The 18,915-nt window shown below is 41.9% G+C and overlaps 1 protein-coding gene across 1 annotated transcript in view; it reads left to right on the forward strand.

Moving 5' to 3' along the window:
• Window positions 1–1,880: 1,880 nt before the first annotated feature.
• LOC309559626 (olfactomedin-4-like) overlaps window positions 1,881–18,915 on the forward strand; it is a gene marked incomplete at both ends in the record, with an annotated part of 55,530 nt that continues 38,495 nt past the window's right edge. Inside the window, 4 exons of the mRNA XM_082262963.1 lie at window positions 1,881–1,937; window positions 3,619–3,768; window positions 4,508–4,720; window positions 14,801–14,960. Coding sequence (XP_082119089.1) covers window positions 1,881–1,937; window positions 3,619–3,768; window positions 4,508–4,720; window positions 14,801–14,960 — 580 coding nt within the window. The remainder of the gene's footprint in view (window positions 1,938–3,618; window positions 3,769–4,507; window positions 4,721–14,800; window positions 14,961–18,915) is intronic.

The following is an 18,915-nucleotide window of genomic DNA, read 5'->3' on the forward strand; positions in this document are numbered from 1 at the left end:
GGAAACAAGGGACCTATCCTTCATGTTCCTCATCGCCGTGTTGACTTGGGTGGCCCCTAACCCATGTATGAGGGTTGATGACGATACCAGTAATGTGAATTGTTGTTTATTAAAGTGATTGTAAAGTCTCTTTTAAAAAATAAAAATAAAAAAATAACAAACATGTTACACTTACCTCCTCTGTACAGTTGGTTTTGCACAGAGAAGCCTGGATCCTCCTCTTCTCGGGTCCCTCCTTGCCCCTCCCTCCTATTGAGCAGCTTGCTATGGGGGCACCCGAACAGATCTGCAGCTCCGTGTGTCTATTCAGACACGGAACTGCCATTCACCCCCCCTCTCTCTCTCCTGATTGGCTAACTGACTTTGATTGGCGCCGCGGCTGTGTCTCAGCCAATCAGGAGGGAGAATCCCGGACAGCCGAGGGACTCGTGGACATCGCTGGACAGAGATGGGGCACATGTAAGTATTAAGGGGGCTGAGGGGGGGCTGCTACACACAGAAGGCTTTTTATCTTAATGCATAGAATGCATTAAGATGAAAAACTTACAACTCCTTTAAGAAACTGTGTGATGGTATCAATGTAATAATTTTAATCTTTTGTAAATTCCAAATAAAATAATTATATTTTGAGTTATCCCTGAGTTTGTGGTTCCATTAAAGTCCAGTTTTCCTTCTCATCCACAGAAACTTGACAATATGCTCAATTTGCAAAACTCTCGCATCAGCCTAAAGCAGTCTGTTTTCATCCATTTGACTGGGTTTTTTTTTTACATTTCATTTGGCTCAACAGAAACTAAAGCAGCCGATACATTAATAATTAATTTTTTCAATCTTCTGGACTTGATCCCCCTTCCACACACTTGATGTGGATGGGGGTATCATTCCCACTGAGCTATAGTATTCTAACAGTAGGGAGACATCCCTGCCATCTGAATACAGCCAGTGGAGCTGATCGTACTAACATTTTCCAACAGGCCTAAAAATGTAAGAGGTTGCAACTGCTTTCGCAAATGCATTTAAAGAGACCCATGTCTGACCATCCAAGGCAAAAAGAGTCTCAAAATTCCCTTCCCACACTATCACCCTTACCTGAAACCGCCACCATCGCCAGCTGTATGTAGTCACAATCCCTTGTTCTGTTCAACTGCAGGGTCAAAGTACAAAACTTGCATTCTCAGTATGGATGAGCATACAACTCTGCCTGACCTCTCATGTGACAGTTCCAGGTGCCAATAATTGACCAAGCACTGGTACATTGTGACAGGATAGGAGTCCATAGCCCTACAGTATGTGAGTTCTGAAAAGTCAATAATGAACTTACATTCGGGTTTTCTTCCCTGGTCTCAGCAGCATGGAGAAAGGAAAGGTAAGAGTGTACTGCTGTTGGAGAGGTGGAAAGGGACTTTCCCTTTCCTGCATGGTCAGTGGCATGGGTCACTTTAAACGTGTTAGCCATAGTTGGTGTGCTATGCTTTTATGTATATTGAATAAATGAAGAAAAAAAAAAAAAAAAATATATATATATATATATATATATATATATATAAAAGATACTCAAATTGCAAAAAGTATGATTATTATTTTACTATTAAGTTTGCAGGGCATTTTCTCAGCAACTACCAGCTTTTACCTGGTGGGATTCAATAATCCAGTTCTCTTGGTGCCACCATATAAACAGTTGTCTGATATACCATTGACCACACCTCACCAATCTGAAGTTTGTTCTACTTTCAATTAAGTACCCGTACTAATCTCTCATAGTTTTGGAAAAGAACCAACATACCATCCTTACACAATATGACAGTTAAGGGGTGGGGCTGTATCTCACCATATATAGGTGTACTGGTTGAGGTCTCAGCACAGAAGACAGGAACGTCACCATGTTCCCGCTGATTATATTATTCTTGAGAATTTACCAAAATCGGGCTGCCAGTCTGGTAAGCTATTTTGCATATCTCCATTCACAGTGGGCACAAAGTAAGGCTAGAAGGAGCTTCAGACTGTCAACTCAATAGTCATAACTGACATGCTGCATGTGTGCAAATTTTATGTTATCTAAATTACCAGAATTTTACATTACTTTTAAATGAGATGTTGCTATTTAGTTAACAGTTCTTGCGGGACAAAGTCAGAGTTCCATCCTCCTAGGTATATCCTGACAGCCTTGAAAGTGGGGTAGGAATTATAATTCTATTTTTATTAACTTCTGTTAGGAGTATGAAGAATACCATTGCTGAGTTTCTCTTAATGAAAATATTAGTTTCCTAGATTAAATCCTAATGCTCCAATACATTCAGTTCTTTCGAGATCTTCAATCTGGAGGAAGTATGCAGATCTGGAGTTTCCTTACGTCAGTTGCTTAGAAGGTATTGAAGCCATTAGATGAGCATGACCGGCAGCTAATATTTTTAAGAGTTCAGCAAGAGAACTTACTTGTTCCCCATATGGCTGGGTTCATTTAAGAGCCTTTTTACTTTCCTGCAATGCTCAGCCATCAGTCTCCCATATTTAGAAAAGTGGCTGATTACCACTCTAAGCAATAGGTATAATTCCTGCTCAACCTCACAGTGGCTGACCCCACAGCATGTAATCTAATCCAGTATTTTTTGTGCTTAGAATAACAGATTTTTATCTGAATGCTGAGCACGCAAAATGAATAAACCAAACTCATATGAATATCAATCTTTTCAAAACTGGAACTTGTATAATCTACTCTACAATAGCATTTCAGATTGAACATATTTTCAGGCAATAGTGAGGAGCCACATTTCTTTTAGGCTCCTTTCATACAGAGTAGAGTCTGCTCCAATCAGCAGGGGATCTGTAAACAGATCACATGCTGATCAGAGATGAACAGGAAGGATGCCACATCTGTGCCTGTACAGTTTCTGCAGAGTGGACATGGGCAGACCCCTCTCAGCTCTGTGGGTGTCCGGGTGTAAATAGACTCCACTATCTGTTTACATCAGGCTACCTCCGATCTGGTCTGCAAAAACGGATAAAGTCGCAATCATTACTGGACCTGGATGGATCCAGAGGTAGGCAGGAGTAAATGGACATAAGTCAGTTTACATACACCTGTCCATTGGGCTCCATGGACCTTCTGATAAGGTCTGCCTGAAAAACTAACAGGAGGACCTTATCGGAATGCCCCTGTGGAAGGCGCTTTACTGATATTAACAGGCTGCGGTTGTTGACTACCTACTGTCTCTGCGTCATTGACCAAGAACAAGGTTGCAGCAAGTCCGAGAAAAGTCAGAGTTCCTGATCTGCATACTCATTCAAGGTCAGTGACCTAAAATATTAAATATTAAAGTTATTTATTAAGCAAGGCAGCTATATCAACGATAGATAGATAGATAGATAGATAGATAGATAGATAGATAGATAGATAGATAGATAGATAGATAGATAGATAGATAGATAGATAGATAGATAGATAGATAGATAGATAGATAGATAGATAGATAGATAGATAGATAGATAGATAGATAGACAGACAGAAGAGAAGTTTGACTAAGTTTGCTTTATTGATTAATTCTGAATGTAATACATTTTGGATGATGTATAATTATTGTTTAGTCTTTTTCAGAACCTAAACGTTTTGTCCTTTAACAGATTCAGAACTCTACTGGATCTCTGGATGCATATGGGGTCTGTCACTGCTCTGTTATCCATCGAGATTCCACCTTTCCAGTAGATCGAATGGAGAGCTTGGAAATAGCAAACCGTAACCTAACCAAAACCATCAATGAAGAAATCACTAAGGTAGACAATGCATGTCAAATATTCATCTTGTTGTGGAATTTATGCTGACAACTAATAACGTTCTTTCTCATTTATTCTAAATAAAATGTTTAATTAATGAAAGAGTGTGAACACCAGTTGCGAAAATAAATATACAGTACATACTCAATCTTTATTACGATAGCCTTGTAGCATTTGGAACATGCAATCACTTCCAGGCACCAGAGCTGCCCTGTTTTCAAAGATAATATTGGGTTGATTTACTACATGAAAAAGACTGTTCACTTTGCAAGGTAATTTCCCCCAGACCTTAGCAAATGAGGTGAAGCTCTGCTGACTTCCATCATCCAATCACGTGCAAGCAAAAATGCTGTTTTTTTTTAATTTTTTTTATTTCCCTTGATTGTGATTGGATATTCTTTGCAAAGTGTAATTTTACCACATTTACTAAGCGCTTGAGAAAGGTCCCTTGAAAAGTGCATGCAAAGGGAACAACCTATTTCCCTTTAGTATATAAACCCCTATGTGATCTCTCTGTGTGTGTGTAGTTTTCCTCGGAGTGAATAAATTAAAAATTATACAAGATATTGACCAGACTGGCATTTGCATGGATGCCTGAACAAGCATGTTTGAAAAATTACACTTTAAGTGTCTTTAGGAGCAGAAGCTATTATGAATAGTTTAGCATTTTCCATAACAACTGTTAAATAAGTGAAAGTTCCACAAAATAATAAAGTAAATATGTAAAATGTTTTTAAAGATCAACAACTATGAGAGCACAGTAATTGTCTACATGGAGCAGTTGAAGGGCCTAACCAGACGTGTGGAGGCAATGGAGAAAGGAGGTCTCTCCTACACTGAACTGGACTTCGAGCTCATCAAGCTGGAGATCAAAGAGATGGAGAACATCATATTGCAGCTGAGAATCTCATTAAATGGCTCAAATCTGGTTGTGGAGACTCTCTACCAGGAGGTAAGAAAAATACTGCTAGTAATAATTAACAGATGATTAATGCCAAATAGTTTAATTCCCTTCCTAAGGTGGAATAATTTCTTTATATCAATGAGCTACATTTCAGTCAATGTTCTCTTATCCTATTTCAAAACTGCATGCTGATAGCACAAAATATATTGAAGATTATTTTATATTTGATAATTTTTATTTTGTTACAGTTTCATACAGAAGGTCAAGACCTTTTGTGTTTTATTTTCAGAGCTCAATAGGTCCAGCTAAAATTTAAACACACAAATGGATGACATATAGGAGTGACTTATAACCTCTGACAACTTGGAAAAATAAACTAGCACACCAGACATGTAAAGATTTTAGTAGCTGTGTTAATACATCAGTGGCAACACAAACAGATATTGACAAATGTACGTATCTGCTAAGATTGTCTTTCAAAGCTGAAACTGTATAGTATAGTAACTACAGTATATGTATAGCTGCACTATACATATAACTAAAAAAGAAATATTCTTTGCTTATCCCATTCTAAACACAAATAGATACAGTGAATATAATTAATTAAATAAATAAGAGAGCTGCAATCCAGTGAGTCTGAATACACTTCTTTCATTTTTACCATCATATGTGTGAAGCAATAAATAAAAACCACAGTAAAAACGTGGATATTTCTAAAAGAAGATATAAATAAACTTTTGTGACCAAAAAATTACTCTAACGTCAACATAGTCCTTTGAATAAAGAAACAATTCATCATTTAGAACATGGGTGTCCAACCTTTTGGCTTCTCTGGGCCACATTGAGTGTAGAGAAATTTTCTCGGGCTGCATATAAAATATATACTACAGTTAAGGTATATAAGTAATAAAACGTTGCCGCACCATTTCCGCATGCCCATCCAATGCAGCTTCACCAGTGCGTGCCCAGCCAGTGCCCATCCAATGCAGCCTCACAAGTGCATGCCCATCCAATGCAGCCTCACAAGTGCATGCCCATCCAATGCAGCCTCACAAGTGCATGCCCATCCAATGCAGCCTGATCAGTGCCCATCCAATGTAGCCTCACCAGTGCATGCCCATCCAATGCAGTCTGCAATGAAGAGAGAGGAGAGCCGCTGGATTACACAGAGTGGGCCGCATTGCCTGTGGTTCTGGGCCGCATGCGGCCCTCGGGCCGCAGGTTGGACATGCCTGATTTAGAACTTCTCAAATCACAATCAAGGCAAAAGCTAACTGGATACTAAATTGGATATTCTGTGATTATCTGTGTCCAAATTGAAAATACGTAAATGACAGTGCTCAGATCAAAACCTCCACCACATATAACACATGCCTCTTATCAGATTTAAGTATCTCAAGTTATAGAGATCTAACACGCTGTAGATATGACTCAAAGGTACAGCTGCAAAAAGGGAGGCTCATTCAACTGCAATCAAGGTGCATGTGATAATCCAAGGATATCCGGGCAACGAATAAACTTATGAGTAGGGATGAGCTTCGAGTTCGAGTCAAAGCTAAGTTCAACTCGAACATCGGTCATTTGAGCATTCATCAAATGATGAACAAATGTGCTTCTTCGCAGGAAATTCGAGTGCCCACCCATAATGCACTGCAAGCACACAGCGCATGCAGCACGTTATGTGATTGGCCAAAGCATGCACCCTGACCTCATGCTTTGGCCAATCAAATGATCTCTGCCATGATTGGACTAAAGGCAGGCTGCCTTTAGCCAATCATGGCTCAGGGCCAAGTACACGCCTAACACGACATAAAGGCTGCACGTGCAGCCACAGCCTGTAGTGTGATTGTGCGGACGAAGATGAACGCGTTTGAGGCAGGACGAGAATAGCTTTTTTTGGAGTTTGTCAGACAGTGCAGCCAGAGAGACATTCCTAGCAGTGTATGGAGGGTCAGGAATGTGTTTTAGGTAGGGAGAGAATAGTTTCTTTGCAGTTTGTCAGACAGTGCAGTGCCAGGGATTCATTCCTAGCAGGGAGGGAGAGAGATTTCTCATCTATAGGGCTATCGATTACATCACATAAGTGAGAGTATTGTTAATCGGTCACTTGCGTACATCTATAAGCACCACAGCTCATCTATAGGGCTATCGATTACATCATATTAGGTGATAGTTTGAGTATTTTAATCGGTAACTGCAAGGGGTTGCGGTGTTTTTAGCAGCAGGGCCAGTTTCTGTGCCCAGCAAGAGTAACTGCGAGGGGTTACGGTGTTCAGGTACCACCCACAACCAAGGCCCAGTTTTTCGGCACCTGTATGACAAGTACATGCCATTTGAAATTTGTATGTATATTTGTATATGACATTTTTTGCTTTAGAAATGTCAGTATTGTTGCAGCAGGCTACATACATCGTAGAGATGCGCTACTATACAGGCACATTCAGGGGACCCCCTAGGCATGATATTTGAAGGAATTTTTTATTTTTATAGTTTCACTTTAATTCTCATCAGTAAATCAGTAAATCACTGCTCCTTTAAAAATGATAGTTTTAAAAAACTTTTTTTTTTCATTGCTATATGTTCCCCAGGTCAGTACCCAGACCCCCATACATTTTTTTGGTGCAATAACTTGCATTTAAGCCTTCAAAATGAGGCCGTTTGATTTTCGAGGTTCGAGTCCAATTGAGTTCAATGGGGTTAGTTTTATCGAACAAACTTTTCCTCTGTTCGCGGTGTTCTGATGCGAACCGAACTGGGGGATGTTCGGCTCATCACTACTTATGAGCAATCACTCCCCACATGTATAGAGAGAGGAAGACTTCATAGTGTGATATGTTTAAAAATTAGCATTTATTAAAAGATTAATATGCACTTACACTTATGAAGTTAAAAGCCAGAGAAAGTAATACAAACTCGAGGCACAGTGGCGGTCAGCACCTGCCTGCTCGTACGGAATGACGTCACAGAAATGGCTCCACACAACCCGCTTCCGCGAAATAAGCGTCAGCTGGGAGAGGAGTTTCACACATATGATGGTGATAATTAGAGAAGTGTACTATACATATAATCACTGACACTAACTGAAGCTAATATGGGGAAATGTAGTCTATAGATGCAGTTAGGAGACATACAGTACAAATTTATGTGAATAAAAAGCAAATTGTGGTGTGGCACCCAAAAGAAGGTCCTATATTAAAACTTAAGCGATTAATCAATAAATAATAAAAATAAATACAATCCATCATATTTATATAAACTCTATACACAAATGCTTTATAATACATACATTTCAATTATCATTGACCTATATATACAATAAAAAATATACCTGTACGAGTCCTTAATTCAAACCCCTGCAGTCATTGAGGAGGTTTCCAGGGAGTTATGCAATTACTTTTCCTCCAATGTGACTCCAGACAGTGCACCCATGATGGTGTGGGAGGCACATACAAGGTACATCAGCGGTGTGCTAATTAACATTGCCTCACGTTGCTGAGGAACCAACTGCGTTCCCTCATTTTGGTTAGAGCAAAAGCCACGTTGGTCAAATGTAGACATGCATTTTATGAGCACAGCAATAAATGTGGTAAGCTCTTGGCGCGGGTTCTTAGAGCTCAACAAGCTTTCACATTAGTTCCTGAGCTTCTTAATGAAATGCAGCATAAGTTTCATGTGACAGAGGAGATTGCTGAGATATTTTGACTATTCTATATGTCACTTTACAATTTCCCCTTCCCTGATCCCGCTTCGGATGATCCTGCCAGGGTTGCGGCTATTCAGGATTACATTCAGAACTCGGGTCTTCCTTGTCTGTCGGATGAAGACTTGGTCACACTGGAGGAACCCTTTACGGCGGAGGATCTGACCCTGGCTATAGCACATACACAATTGGGTAAAGCCCTTGGCCCTGGCAGTTACTCCCTCCTGTATTACAAAACTTTCAGTGTCCTTCTGACACCACATTTCCTTATGGCATAGAGCACTGGGGTCGCCTTTCCAGAGAATATGCTTCAAGTTCATATAGCTGTTATTGCAAAGGAAGGGAAGGGTCCACTACATTGGGAAAATGATCGCCTGATTTCCCTTCTGAACCCCAGCCTTAAACTTCTCACCAAAATACTTGCGTCGCATCTGATTGAATTGATCTCCTAGTTTGTCCACTCTGATCATTCCTATGAGGGAAGCCCACAATAATACAACCAAGGCAATTAACCCTGCTCTATACTGCTCAGGCCTGGAAGATCCTTATGCTGCTACTTTCGACTGACACTGAGAAGGCTTTCGATGAGGTGAACTTGGTCTTCTCAGGCTTTCTATTCCCATCCCCCTGCACAAGTAAAGGTGAATAGTCACCTATCTTCCTCTGGGATCAATAATGGGACGAGGCAGGGGTGCCCTCTTTCCCCTCTGATATTTATTTTAACGCTTGAACCCTTCTTGAGGACAGTTATAAAGAACCCAGATATCTCCAGCCCACATCTTGCGGCGGCATTCTCCCCTAAGATGGTGGCATAGGCTGACAATTTACTATTTTACTTATCTAAGCCCTTGATCTCCCTACTGAATCTGCTTACTGAACTAAAGACCTATGAGGACCTATCCTTTTTCCAGATTAATTTACCAGAAATCCAAGGCACTTGGTGTATCAATGTCGGCCTTGTTGACTACTCTTCTTAAGATTGACTTCTCTTTTAAATGGGCCTCTTTGTACATAAGATATCTGGGAGTTCTCCTTCCTGGCAGGGTGGCTGATATCTTTCCATAAAACTTTTCTCCTCTCTTGATGGCTATTAAAAAGGATCTGGTGTCGTGAGCACTGCCTTTTTTCTTGGCTTGGCCGTTGTAATATAGTAAAGATGAATGTCATGCCTCGCTTCTTCCTGTGCGTGGTTAATCGGGCCTTTGTTACCTTTCTTTGGGCTCAGAAGCCTCCTAAGCTTGCTCAGTCAATATTGCGTTTACCAAAGTTGTTGGGAGGTATGACCCTCCCTGATGCTAGCCTCTATCACATGGCATGCCAACTGACAAGAGTGTTGGATCGGTGTAGCCATGGCCCTCTGAAGCACTGGGTTGAGGTGGAACAGACTCTCTCTGGGATTCAGCTGGACTCGGTGCTATGGTGCCAAGCGGACTTGCCCACCCAGGTTCTCAGTCACCACATGGTGGGGGAGACCTGGCGGGTTTGCTCCAAGTTCCTATCACTCCAACCCCCTCTCCGCTTACACCCATATTTGGTAATCCGGCCTTTGGTCCTGGCCTACAAGACCCTAGATTCCAAAACTTGAAAGAAGCTTGGTCATTCCAGGCTCATCATTTTATTATTAGTGGTCGAAGGGTGACCAGACAGCAAATCATGGAGGGCCCTATGTTCCTGGGATTGTTTTTTTGGCAAATGCTACAGTTATCCCACTTTCTCATATCCCTACTTATACCTGATTCCTTCAGGAGATCTCTCACCTCGTTTGAACTTCTATGCCTGGAGCAATCTCCTTTTCATCAAGCAGTATCTCTCACATGCCGTTTGGTGACTTCCATACTTCCAGACTTCAGATCTCCCTACATTACCAAATTGGAAAAGGACCTGGGTATTAACTTTACAGATAAGCAGGTACAGAGAATTCTGCTGTTTTCATATAAAACCTCTATCTGCGCTAAGCATCAGGAATCCGGGTTTAAGATCTTGACTTGTTGGTACCATACACCAGTGAGGATACATAGGATGTTCCTCCAGTGCTCGGACCTTTGTTGGAGGTGTGGAGAGGAATCCGGATCTCTCTTGTACATTTTATTGTCCTGCCGCCTTCTCCATTGGTTTTGGATGAAAGTTCACTGCATAAATCAAAAATTCACGGACTGCGAACTTCTGAAGTACCCTGCGTTCTTCTACCTTCACCACCATCATTTTATGAGCAAGGTGTATAGACGATCTTTTCTACCTCTCCTGCTTACAGCGGCAAAGAGCTGTATCCCCCTTTTTTGGAAGCAGACACAGTCAACGTCTATCGCCGTTTGGTTGAGGAAAGTGGCTGAAATCAATGAATTGGAGAACATGGTGGCCACGGAAAAAGGGGGGCAGAAATTCCTTTAAAAATGGTTCTACTGGCACAAATTTGTTTACTCTGAGGAGTACACAGAGCTGCTGAAGTAAATCCTATTACCTGAAAACTTTATACTGATATGACTCTTGGTCTGGAGCATTGGAATAGTGACTGGCCCCTTTTTGTCCCTTAATCCACCCCCCCCCTTTCCTCCCCTGCTTTCTTCTTACTTTTCTGATTTTGCCTTTCCTTTTCTTTTATTATTTTTCATTATTTTCAAAGATAGAAATACAAAGTCATACAAACATTACACAGTAGATACATCTTGTGTAAAGAAAAAAAGAAAACAAAAGTACAAACAAGGTTAGGTCCAAATTATAGTGTTATTACATCTGTTTAGCTCCCTGTAAGTTTTCCAGATAAGAACATTACAACTTTCAATTTGCTGGGAATCTATCAGTCCATAATTTCCATTGTCGGTCAAAACTTTTCCTGGTACCATGTTTAGTAGCTAGCATGATTCCAGCCTTTCTTTTTTTGAAGGCATAGTAAAGGTATCTACCTTGTACAAAATTCATGCAGAATACAGAGACTCCCTAGGACCTGGTATTAGCAGGTCCTTATTTTTCATATATTTGCCTGTTACGGTTTGTACTGTGTTGAACTCTGATGGAACGTGCTACAATTAAGCATTGCCATAACTGTGACTTCTGTATTTACTGTGTGCTGTTCTAAAATAAAGTATTCAAAAAAAATAAATAAATATATATATAGATATATATCTTTATATATATCTATATATATATAGATATATATACTGTACTAGACATTAAGCCCGTTAAATTAACAGGCGCTAGAACATATGTGGGCAAACATTATGCGCAGAGTTGAGCGGCTCTCGCTTATCTCTTTTTTTTTCTAACAACGCGAGAGCCGCATGACGTAGCCAGCTCTGCGCATAGCATCCCTGTTGCCCTAGCAACATCGGGAACACGCGCAGAGCTGACTGAGCGGCTCTCGCATGCCCGCGCACACCCACCTGTTCAACATTTTCGCCCGGCCGCCCGAAGTCTTTGCGCTCCAAGTCCCAATGGCTGTCCGTGGGGCACATGCGCAGTAGCGCAATCCAACGGACACAGGGACTGGACGCAAAGACACTTGTACTTTATATAGTAAGATATGATTTATATGGGGTATGATGTTGTTTTTTATCCTGTAATCCAGTTCTTTAGAAACCTACGGGAATGCCCGAAATGAATGCTCCTCTGCCCCTCCTCTCTAATAATATCTCCTTGTTCCACTCATCCTCCATCCCTGCCCCTTTCCTCCTCTGTCCCCGCCCCACTCTTCCTCTCGCATTCATCCAGCAGCTGCTATCTTGCTCGTAGGCTCCTCCCCCTTCTCCGACTCTTTCCCCAGAGCTGTCACTCGATCTCTCGGTGCTCAGTTCTCAGCCTGGGTCAGGTGGCCGGGATCGCCGATCTGTGGATTCGGGAGTGACAGCCATGGCGTCAGGCAGAGAAGGAGGAGGAGGGAGGGACGTCGGGCAGCAGGGTATGACAGCACCGGGAGCTCTTACAGTGTGCTTTCTTGCATGGGAGCACCGAAAAGGGCAGACAGGAAGAGGGGCCCAGTGTGTGGGGGGGGGAGGGGTGTAACATTTTCGCCCGGCCGCCCAAAGTCTCTGCGCTCCAAGTCCCAACAGCAGTAGCGCAATCCCACGGACACAGGGACTGGACGCAGAGACACTTGTACTGTATATAGTAAGATAATGTTGTAAATGGTACGTAATATGTCACCAAAACTGCATTAGAGGCTTTTTATGATCAAGGTAATTTTTGTGCCTGAGCCTCTCGCCATCCCCTTCATTTATTTGCTGTATGCTGATTTTATTTGCTGTATGCTGATTTTATTTGCTGTATGCTGATTAGTGTATATATTCTTCCCTTCCCTCTTCCCTTTCTTATAGACATTGTTGATGATAGGTTGCCACGGCAAAATGATTACATGCATGCTGGGATTTGTATGCCCGGGACTCCCTTGGGCCTCTTCAAGCTCCACCCTTGTCCGCATTCAATTGGGCTGTGACTCAGCCGGGTGGGTCTTTGGTTTCACCCGTTGCACTTAGGCCATCCCCCCGTGGGATCTCCCCCGGGTGGATGGCAGGATCAGGGTAATGCGGTCCACCTCTGCGACCGCCGCGGCCGCCACTTTTTGCGTCGGTGGGTGTCCGATGCACCCCCCGCCCCGGCTTCCTCTCTCCTCGCCCTTCAGTGCACCATGACGACCTGGCCGACGCTGACCACGATATGTAGGCGTGACCGAGCGGGAGGCTAAGCCTTTATGGGTGTGTTGGGGGAGTGTGAGGCAGTCGGGTGCATCCACGGTAACGCCCATTTCCTCCTCCGCCCCTCCTCTCTAATAATATTTCCTTGTTCCACTCATCCTCCATCCCTGCCCCTTTGCTCCTCTGTCCCCCGCCCCACTCTTCCTCTCGTATTCATCCAGCGGCCCCGAAGTCTCTGCACTCAGCTGTCCGTGGGGCACATGCGCAGTAGCACAATCCCACGGACACAGGGACGGACACAGAGACACATTGGTTTTATTAATATAGACATACTGTATCTTTAGATATATTATATATATATATATATATATATATATATATATATATATATATATATACAAATGTGCAAAACATGTCCAAAAGTTATTGCAAGCATTACAAGCATACATTTTAGCTTGACCTATTGAGTTCTAAAAATAAAACATTAATAATGATAATGTGATTTAATCAAGTCAAGGATGCTATAGCCAAAAACAAGTGAAAAAACATAGTCCTTGCAGTGCAAAGTAAGACCTGAACTTCTAAAGTAATCTAAGTCTTGGATTTCTTCCATACCCTCTGCTGTTCCACGCACATAAGGGCTAGCACCCACCTTCTGTTTTTGTCCCTAGCTAAAATATAGAGCAAGAGTACATATGCTCTGTCCCTTCAACTGAGGTAATATTGTATAAAATCTGGTCCAACTCATGGCATAACCACATACTCTAAAAAGAGGAACCAAAATGCAACATAGTGTAAAACCATAAAATGTACAGCATAACTAACATGCACAAATAGAAATAAAACAAAAGCAAATGACACCCAGTACAGATGTAGGGGGACATGGTGGCAATATGTGTGGAAAAATGTACACCCTGATCAAGTCCATCCCCACTTGGTAGATTTAAATTTTTTTTTTTTTAAGATTGTATTGTGACTTAAAGGGGATGTAAACCCTCACATATACATGTACCCAGTGAAGTGAACAGTCCCAGATGATACACAGAGATTAAACAAATCTGCCTACATACATTTTATTTGTATATCTGCTGTCTTCAGCTTTCTAAACTGTTTAGAAAGTGCACATCATGTTAGAATGTATTCTTCCTGTTCCAGCACTGGGTGTGGAGTCTTAGCATACACTGTGTGTGAGCTGATTGGAGGAAAGGCACCCCCCCCCCCCTCCACATAGGCAGAGGAAGAAAAATGCAGAGCTGTGCTGTGAATAGGCAAGCTCTCTGCTTATCTGTCTCTATGCACCCACCCGACACAAACTCCCAGCTGCTTTTATCGGAGAGCTTGGCAGAAGTTGTCATGCCGTTAACAGAGGAACAGGGCAGCAGAAAGACATGGGACTTAGGGCTTTGGAGAGAGATAAGTAAACACTACAGATATATGTGCCCAGGCCAAATTTCATGAATGGGGTTTACATCCACTCTAAACCCCCTCCCTACCCTCTACTCTTAGGCAGCCCTGTGACATTTTCAGTTAGAGAGAAACAGTCTGGATGCAAACAGCTTTAGTTGAACTCTGTTTAGAAAAGCCAAAATGCTTTGTGATACCAATGCTATAGCTTTACCCTGTATTAAAGACTATATGTAAAATTAATATTTTATATAAATAATGGAAAAAGTGTAAATAAAGCTGACCAAAAATCAGTATATTTTTAATTTATTTATTTTTAACTTCATGATCAAATGCATTACCCATGCAGTTAAGATCCAAAGAACATTCCACCAGCTTTATTTTTGCTTTCTTTTATAGATTCATAACATTTCTGTCATGATTAGTCAGCTGGAGGTCTATGATAAGAACAATGTCCTGGTGATCAGACGGGAGATTGCAGAGCTACAGAAACGGCTGGAAGAGTGTCAGCAAAACAACTCTAAACCAAATCTGCCATCCCTTCCTTCTGCACACTATGGTAGGTCATAACAATGTCTGCAGATAATGGATTACAGTAATGATGTCTTAAAGAGACACTGACTGTTGTTAAAAGTAAAATATCAAGAGATGGACTTTACACAGTGCTGAAACAACCAGCTTCATAACAGGCATACATTACGTTTCCTTTTCCTACCAACATTTAAAGTTTTTTTATTTGTTTAGTATTATTTTAGCAAGCCCTGATGAAGGGCCATTACAATGCCTTGGCTAGAAGTACAGATTTCACTTGAACCTTTTATTCCATTGTGGCACTCCTGTTCATACTTACTGCTCTAAAAATACTTACTATCCATGTCCCCTCTCTGCTCTTTCAGAGCTGTGAATGGATAAGCATACATTTCAACAAACAACAAAATAGGAGACATTCTTCAAACACAATCCTAATTGGGGGTACCACATCCTGAAAAGGAATATGTAAAGCTCTCTAACCAAAGGATAAACTAAAGGACTTTAGAAAATCAAGAAAAACAAATTAGCTTGATGATGACCATTATACATGTCCGGGATGATTAAAATCCCAAATGTTCACTAAAATCCAGTGATCTCCTGATGCAGGAGGGGCTTGAAAGATAAACCCATATAAGTTTGTAGCACTTCCCCCGCAGTAGCCACTTGAATCTTGATAACCGAGCCTCCCACTGATTGATTCACAGCCAGTCACAATTGATTTTCACACAGCCAGGTGCACACACTCTTATGCTCGTTATCTCCAATGACCAGTCTAGGGTATTTGTTTTAATGTTTTATTTGGAGAACTTGGAAAGGAGAAGGGAATTAGTAGGATTCTTCAAATCAACTATTCACAGGCGAGGACAACTCTTTCAATAGAACTGTACAGCAGTTGTACGGAAAAAACCTTTGTAGCAGAAGGAACTCAATGAACTTTGCCTCTTGAAGTCACTAGCCAGTGTACCCTTTAGCTTGCACCCAGTAGCTGACTTCTAGCACCCAGAGGGGGATCTAGCAGCACAAGTCCCAGGGACCCCTCGTGGGGGTCTGAACTCACAAGGCTCCTGAAGCACAAACGGCAGCCTTCCAAATAGTACCAGTAAGGATCCATGGACATCCTTTCTCAGCCCTCACAAGAACCATGGGCTGCAGATTCATTGTTTCAGGCTCTCAGTTTGCCCACCTGAGGCCCCAGGGCAGCCTGCGCTGAGGAAGGACAGCAGCCCCCTCTCCTCTTGGACCTCTCTCTGTAGAGGAAGACCCAGAGCCTATGTGATTGGCAGATATAAATACAGTTACCCAGCATGCCTTGGGGAACATCCCCTTCTAATTGGCCAGGGCTGTATAGATATCCATACTCTCATACATACTCAAGGTTGAACACTGTTCAGTACATCCCATAGCTACCATACCAGTGTAAAACTTTCAAGACAACATGAGCAGCACCAGAGCACACTGAGAAGACTATAACACTCAATCACAATTCTCTGTTAGGTAGACAGCATAAAAAATTGCCTAGCTGTCTACGGGTTAAGCAGAGAAACCAAATAACGATATACGCTCACAAGGGGTTTATGGAAAATTACAGTGCAGGTACAGCTGAGGGCAAAAGGGTTGTGGGCAGAACCTCAATTGATTTCTGCTGACTGCAGCCAACCAATTCAGGCAAGCATGCGCCTAGAGTGGGGAAATGGGGCGTTACTTTAGGTCAAGGGGAAAAAAGATTACTAAGTTCTCCTAAAGTACCATTATCCTTAAACCACAGCAGCAGAAGAAATAGTTTTGGTGTCGTCCCATGACTAAAAGAGATAAGAAATCCTTTCAGCATACATTAATTGGTCATACACAGGATGAGCATTTGGCAGTTTGATGACTGAACAATACCAAATGCATGAAACGCCAGATTATATTTTTTTTCTTCAGTACCTGTTTAACTATGTTTGAGATATGAAAGATAGGATCATGGAAGTAGAGCGTAACTTTTAAAGATGTAGGCATGTAAATATGAGCTCATGTTACATAGTTACATAGTTAGTGAGGTTGAAAAAAAGACACCAGTCCATCCAGTTCAACCTGTGAATTGTGTGTGTGTGTTTGCAGTTAACAATACATTGTATACCCCTGTATGTTGTAGTCGTTAAGGTGCCCATCTAATAGTTTTTTGAAACTATCGATGCTCCCTTCTGATACCACTGCTTGTGGAAGAGAATTCCACATCCTTAACACTCTGACAGTAAAGAACCCTTTATGCAGATTAAGGTTAAATCGCTTTTCTTCTCATTTTAGTGAATGGCCACATGTCTTTTTAAATTCCCTTTTGCTGAAAAGATTTTTCTCTATGCTAGGGTCGCCAGTAGGGATGAGCTTTGAGTTCGAGTTAAAGCTACGTTCGACTCAAACATCGGTCGTTTAATCTTTCGTTGAATGACGAACAAATGTGCCTCTTCGTGGGAAATTTGAGTTTCCCATAATGCACTGCACGCGCGCGTGCAGTGCGTTATGTGATTGGCCAAAGCATGCACCCTGACCTCATGCTTTGGCCAATCAAATGATCTCTGCCATGATGGGACTAAAGGCAGACTGCCTTTAGCCAATCATGGCTCAGGGGCCAAGTACATGCCCCACACTGCATAAAGGCAGCTCGCGCAGCCGCAGCGTGTAGTGTCATCGTGCGGGCGATGACAGGGACAGGCACACAATTCAGGCAAGGAGAGAGTAGGTTTTTTTGGAGTCAGACAATGCAGAGAGACATTTCTAGCTGTGTAGGGAGGGCCAGGTTCCTGTGTGAGGTAGGGAGAGATTAATTTCTGTACATCATATCAGACAGTATAGCACCAGTGAGTGAGTAGCAGTGTAGGGAGGGCCAGGTTCCTGTGTGAGTTAAGGTGAGCTTTCTTTATTTACATCAGATACCAGTCAGAGTATTGTTCATCGGTCAGTTTCTGCAACATTCTATATCTATAGGCATCACAGACCTCTAGGAACTAGAGATTAGTTCAGATATCAGCCAGAGTATAGGGATGATCGAACGGTTCGGGTCCACCATCGGTTTGGCCCGAACATTGGGTGTTCGAGGTTCGGCCGAATTTAGAACTTTTTGCCCAAAAAGTTCGGAATTCGGCAACCAGAACCGACCAAAATGCAATGCTTCAGGAAATGGGCTTTAAAAGCCTGTGATTGGACCAGAACCATTAGCAAAAGCCAATTGAGGGGGCAGGAGAATGCTAGGAATGTGATTGGAGTGACTAGGGGGTCCCTAGACCAATCATTAGTGAATACGCCCCCCAGTATATAAGATCGCCCCTGCCATATTCCTAGCATTGTTATACTGGACATGGAAGAGAGTGGAAGCAGTTCTGTTAATTTTACTTTAAAAGTGTAATTTAGCATTTATTAGTGTGAGGAAAGGGATATCTAGTGTAGTTAGAGTGCTCCTTTACACTTAAGTTAGCTTCAAAAATTTAGTTTCTGTAGGGAAAGTGTTAAGTGTAAGAGGACCGTAGTGTAGTGTAGGGTTAACTGACAGTGACTGCTATGGAAGGGTGACAAAACCTTTCCATAGCAGGGTGACCGCTATAGAGAAATGATCATTTCTCTGAATTGCTTCAGGACAGGAATATGGCTTCTCACCAGCCAAGCATTTTTCATGCTGCAGGGGCTGCCACTGCCAGTGCTTTTTTGAGGACATGTTTGATGTCAGACATGACATCTGAACATGTGTATAGGGGGTATATATACACATATATGTCTGTATATATACCCCTAGACATATATAGGTGTGATAGTAGCAGAAAATATGCTTGCGCTAATGAAATCATTTACAGTAATATATTTCTGCTACTATCACACCTATATATGGCTAGGTGTCTATATACATATAAGTATGTGTGTATATATACCACTATACACAAGTTCAGATGTTTTGCCTGCCTCAAAAGAACCCCAAAAAAATGGCAAAAAAAAACGCTCGCGTCAAAAAAAAA

This window comes from Pelophylax lessonae (assembly GCF_965119305.1).
Source record: "Pelophylax lessonae genome assembly, chromosome: 7".
Taxonomy (NCBI): domain Eukaryota; kingdom Metazoa; phylum Chordata; class Amphibia; order Anura; family Ranidae; genus Pelophylax; species Pelophylax lessonae.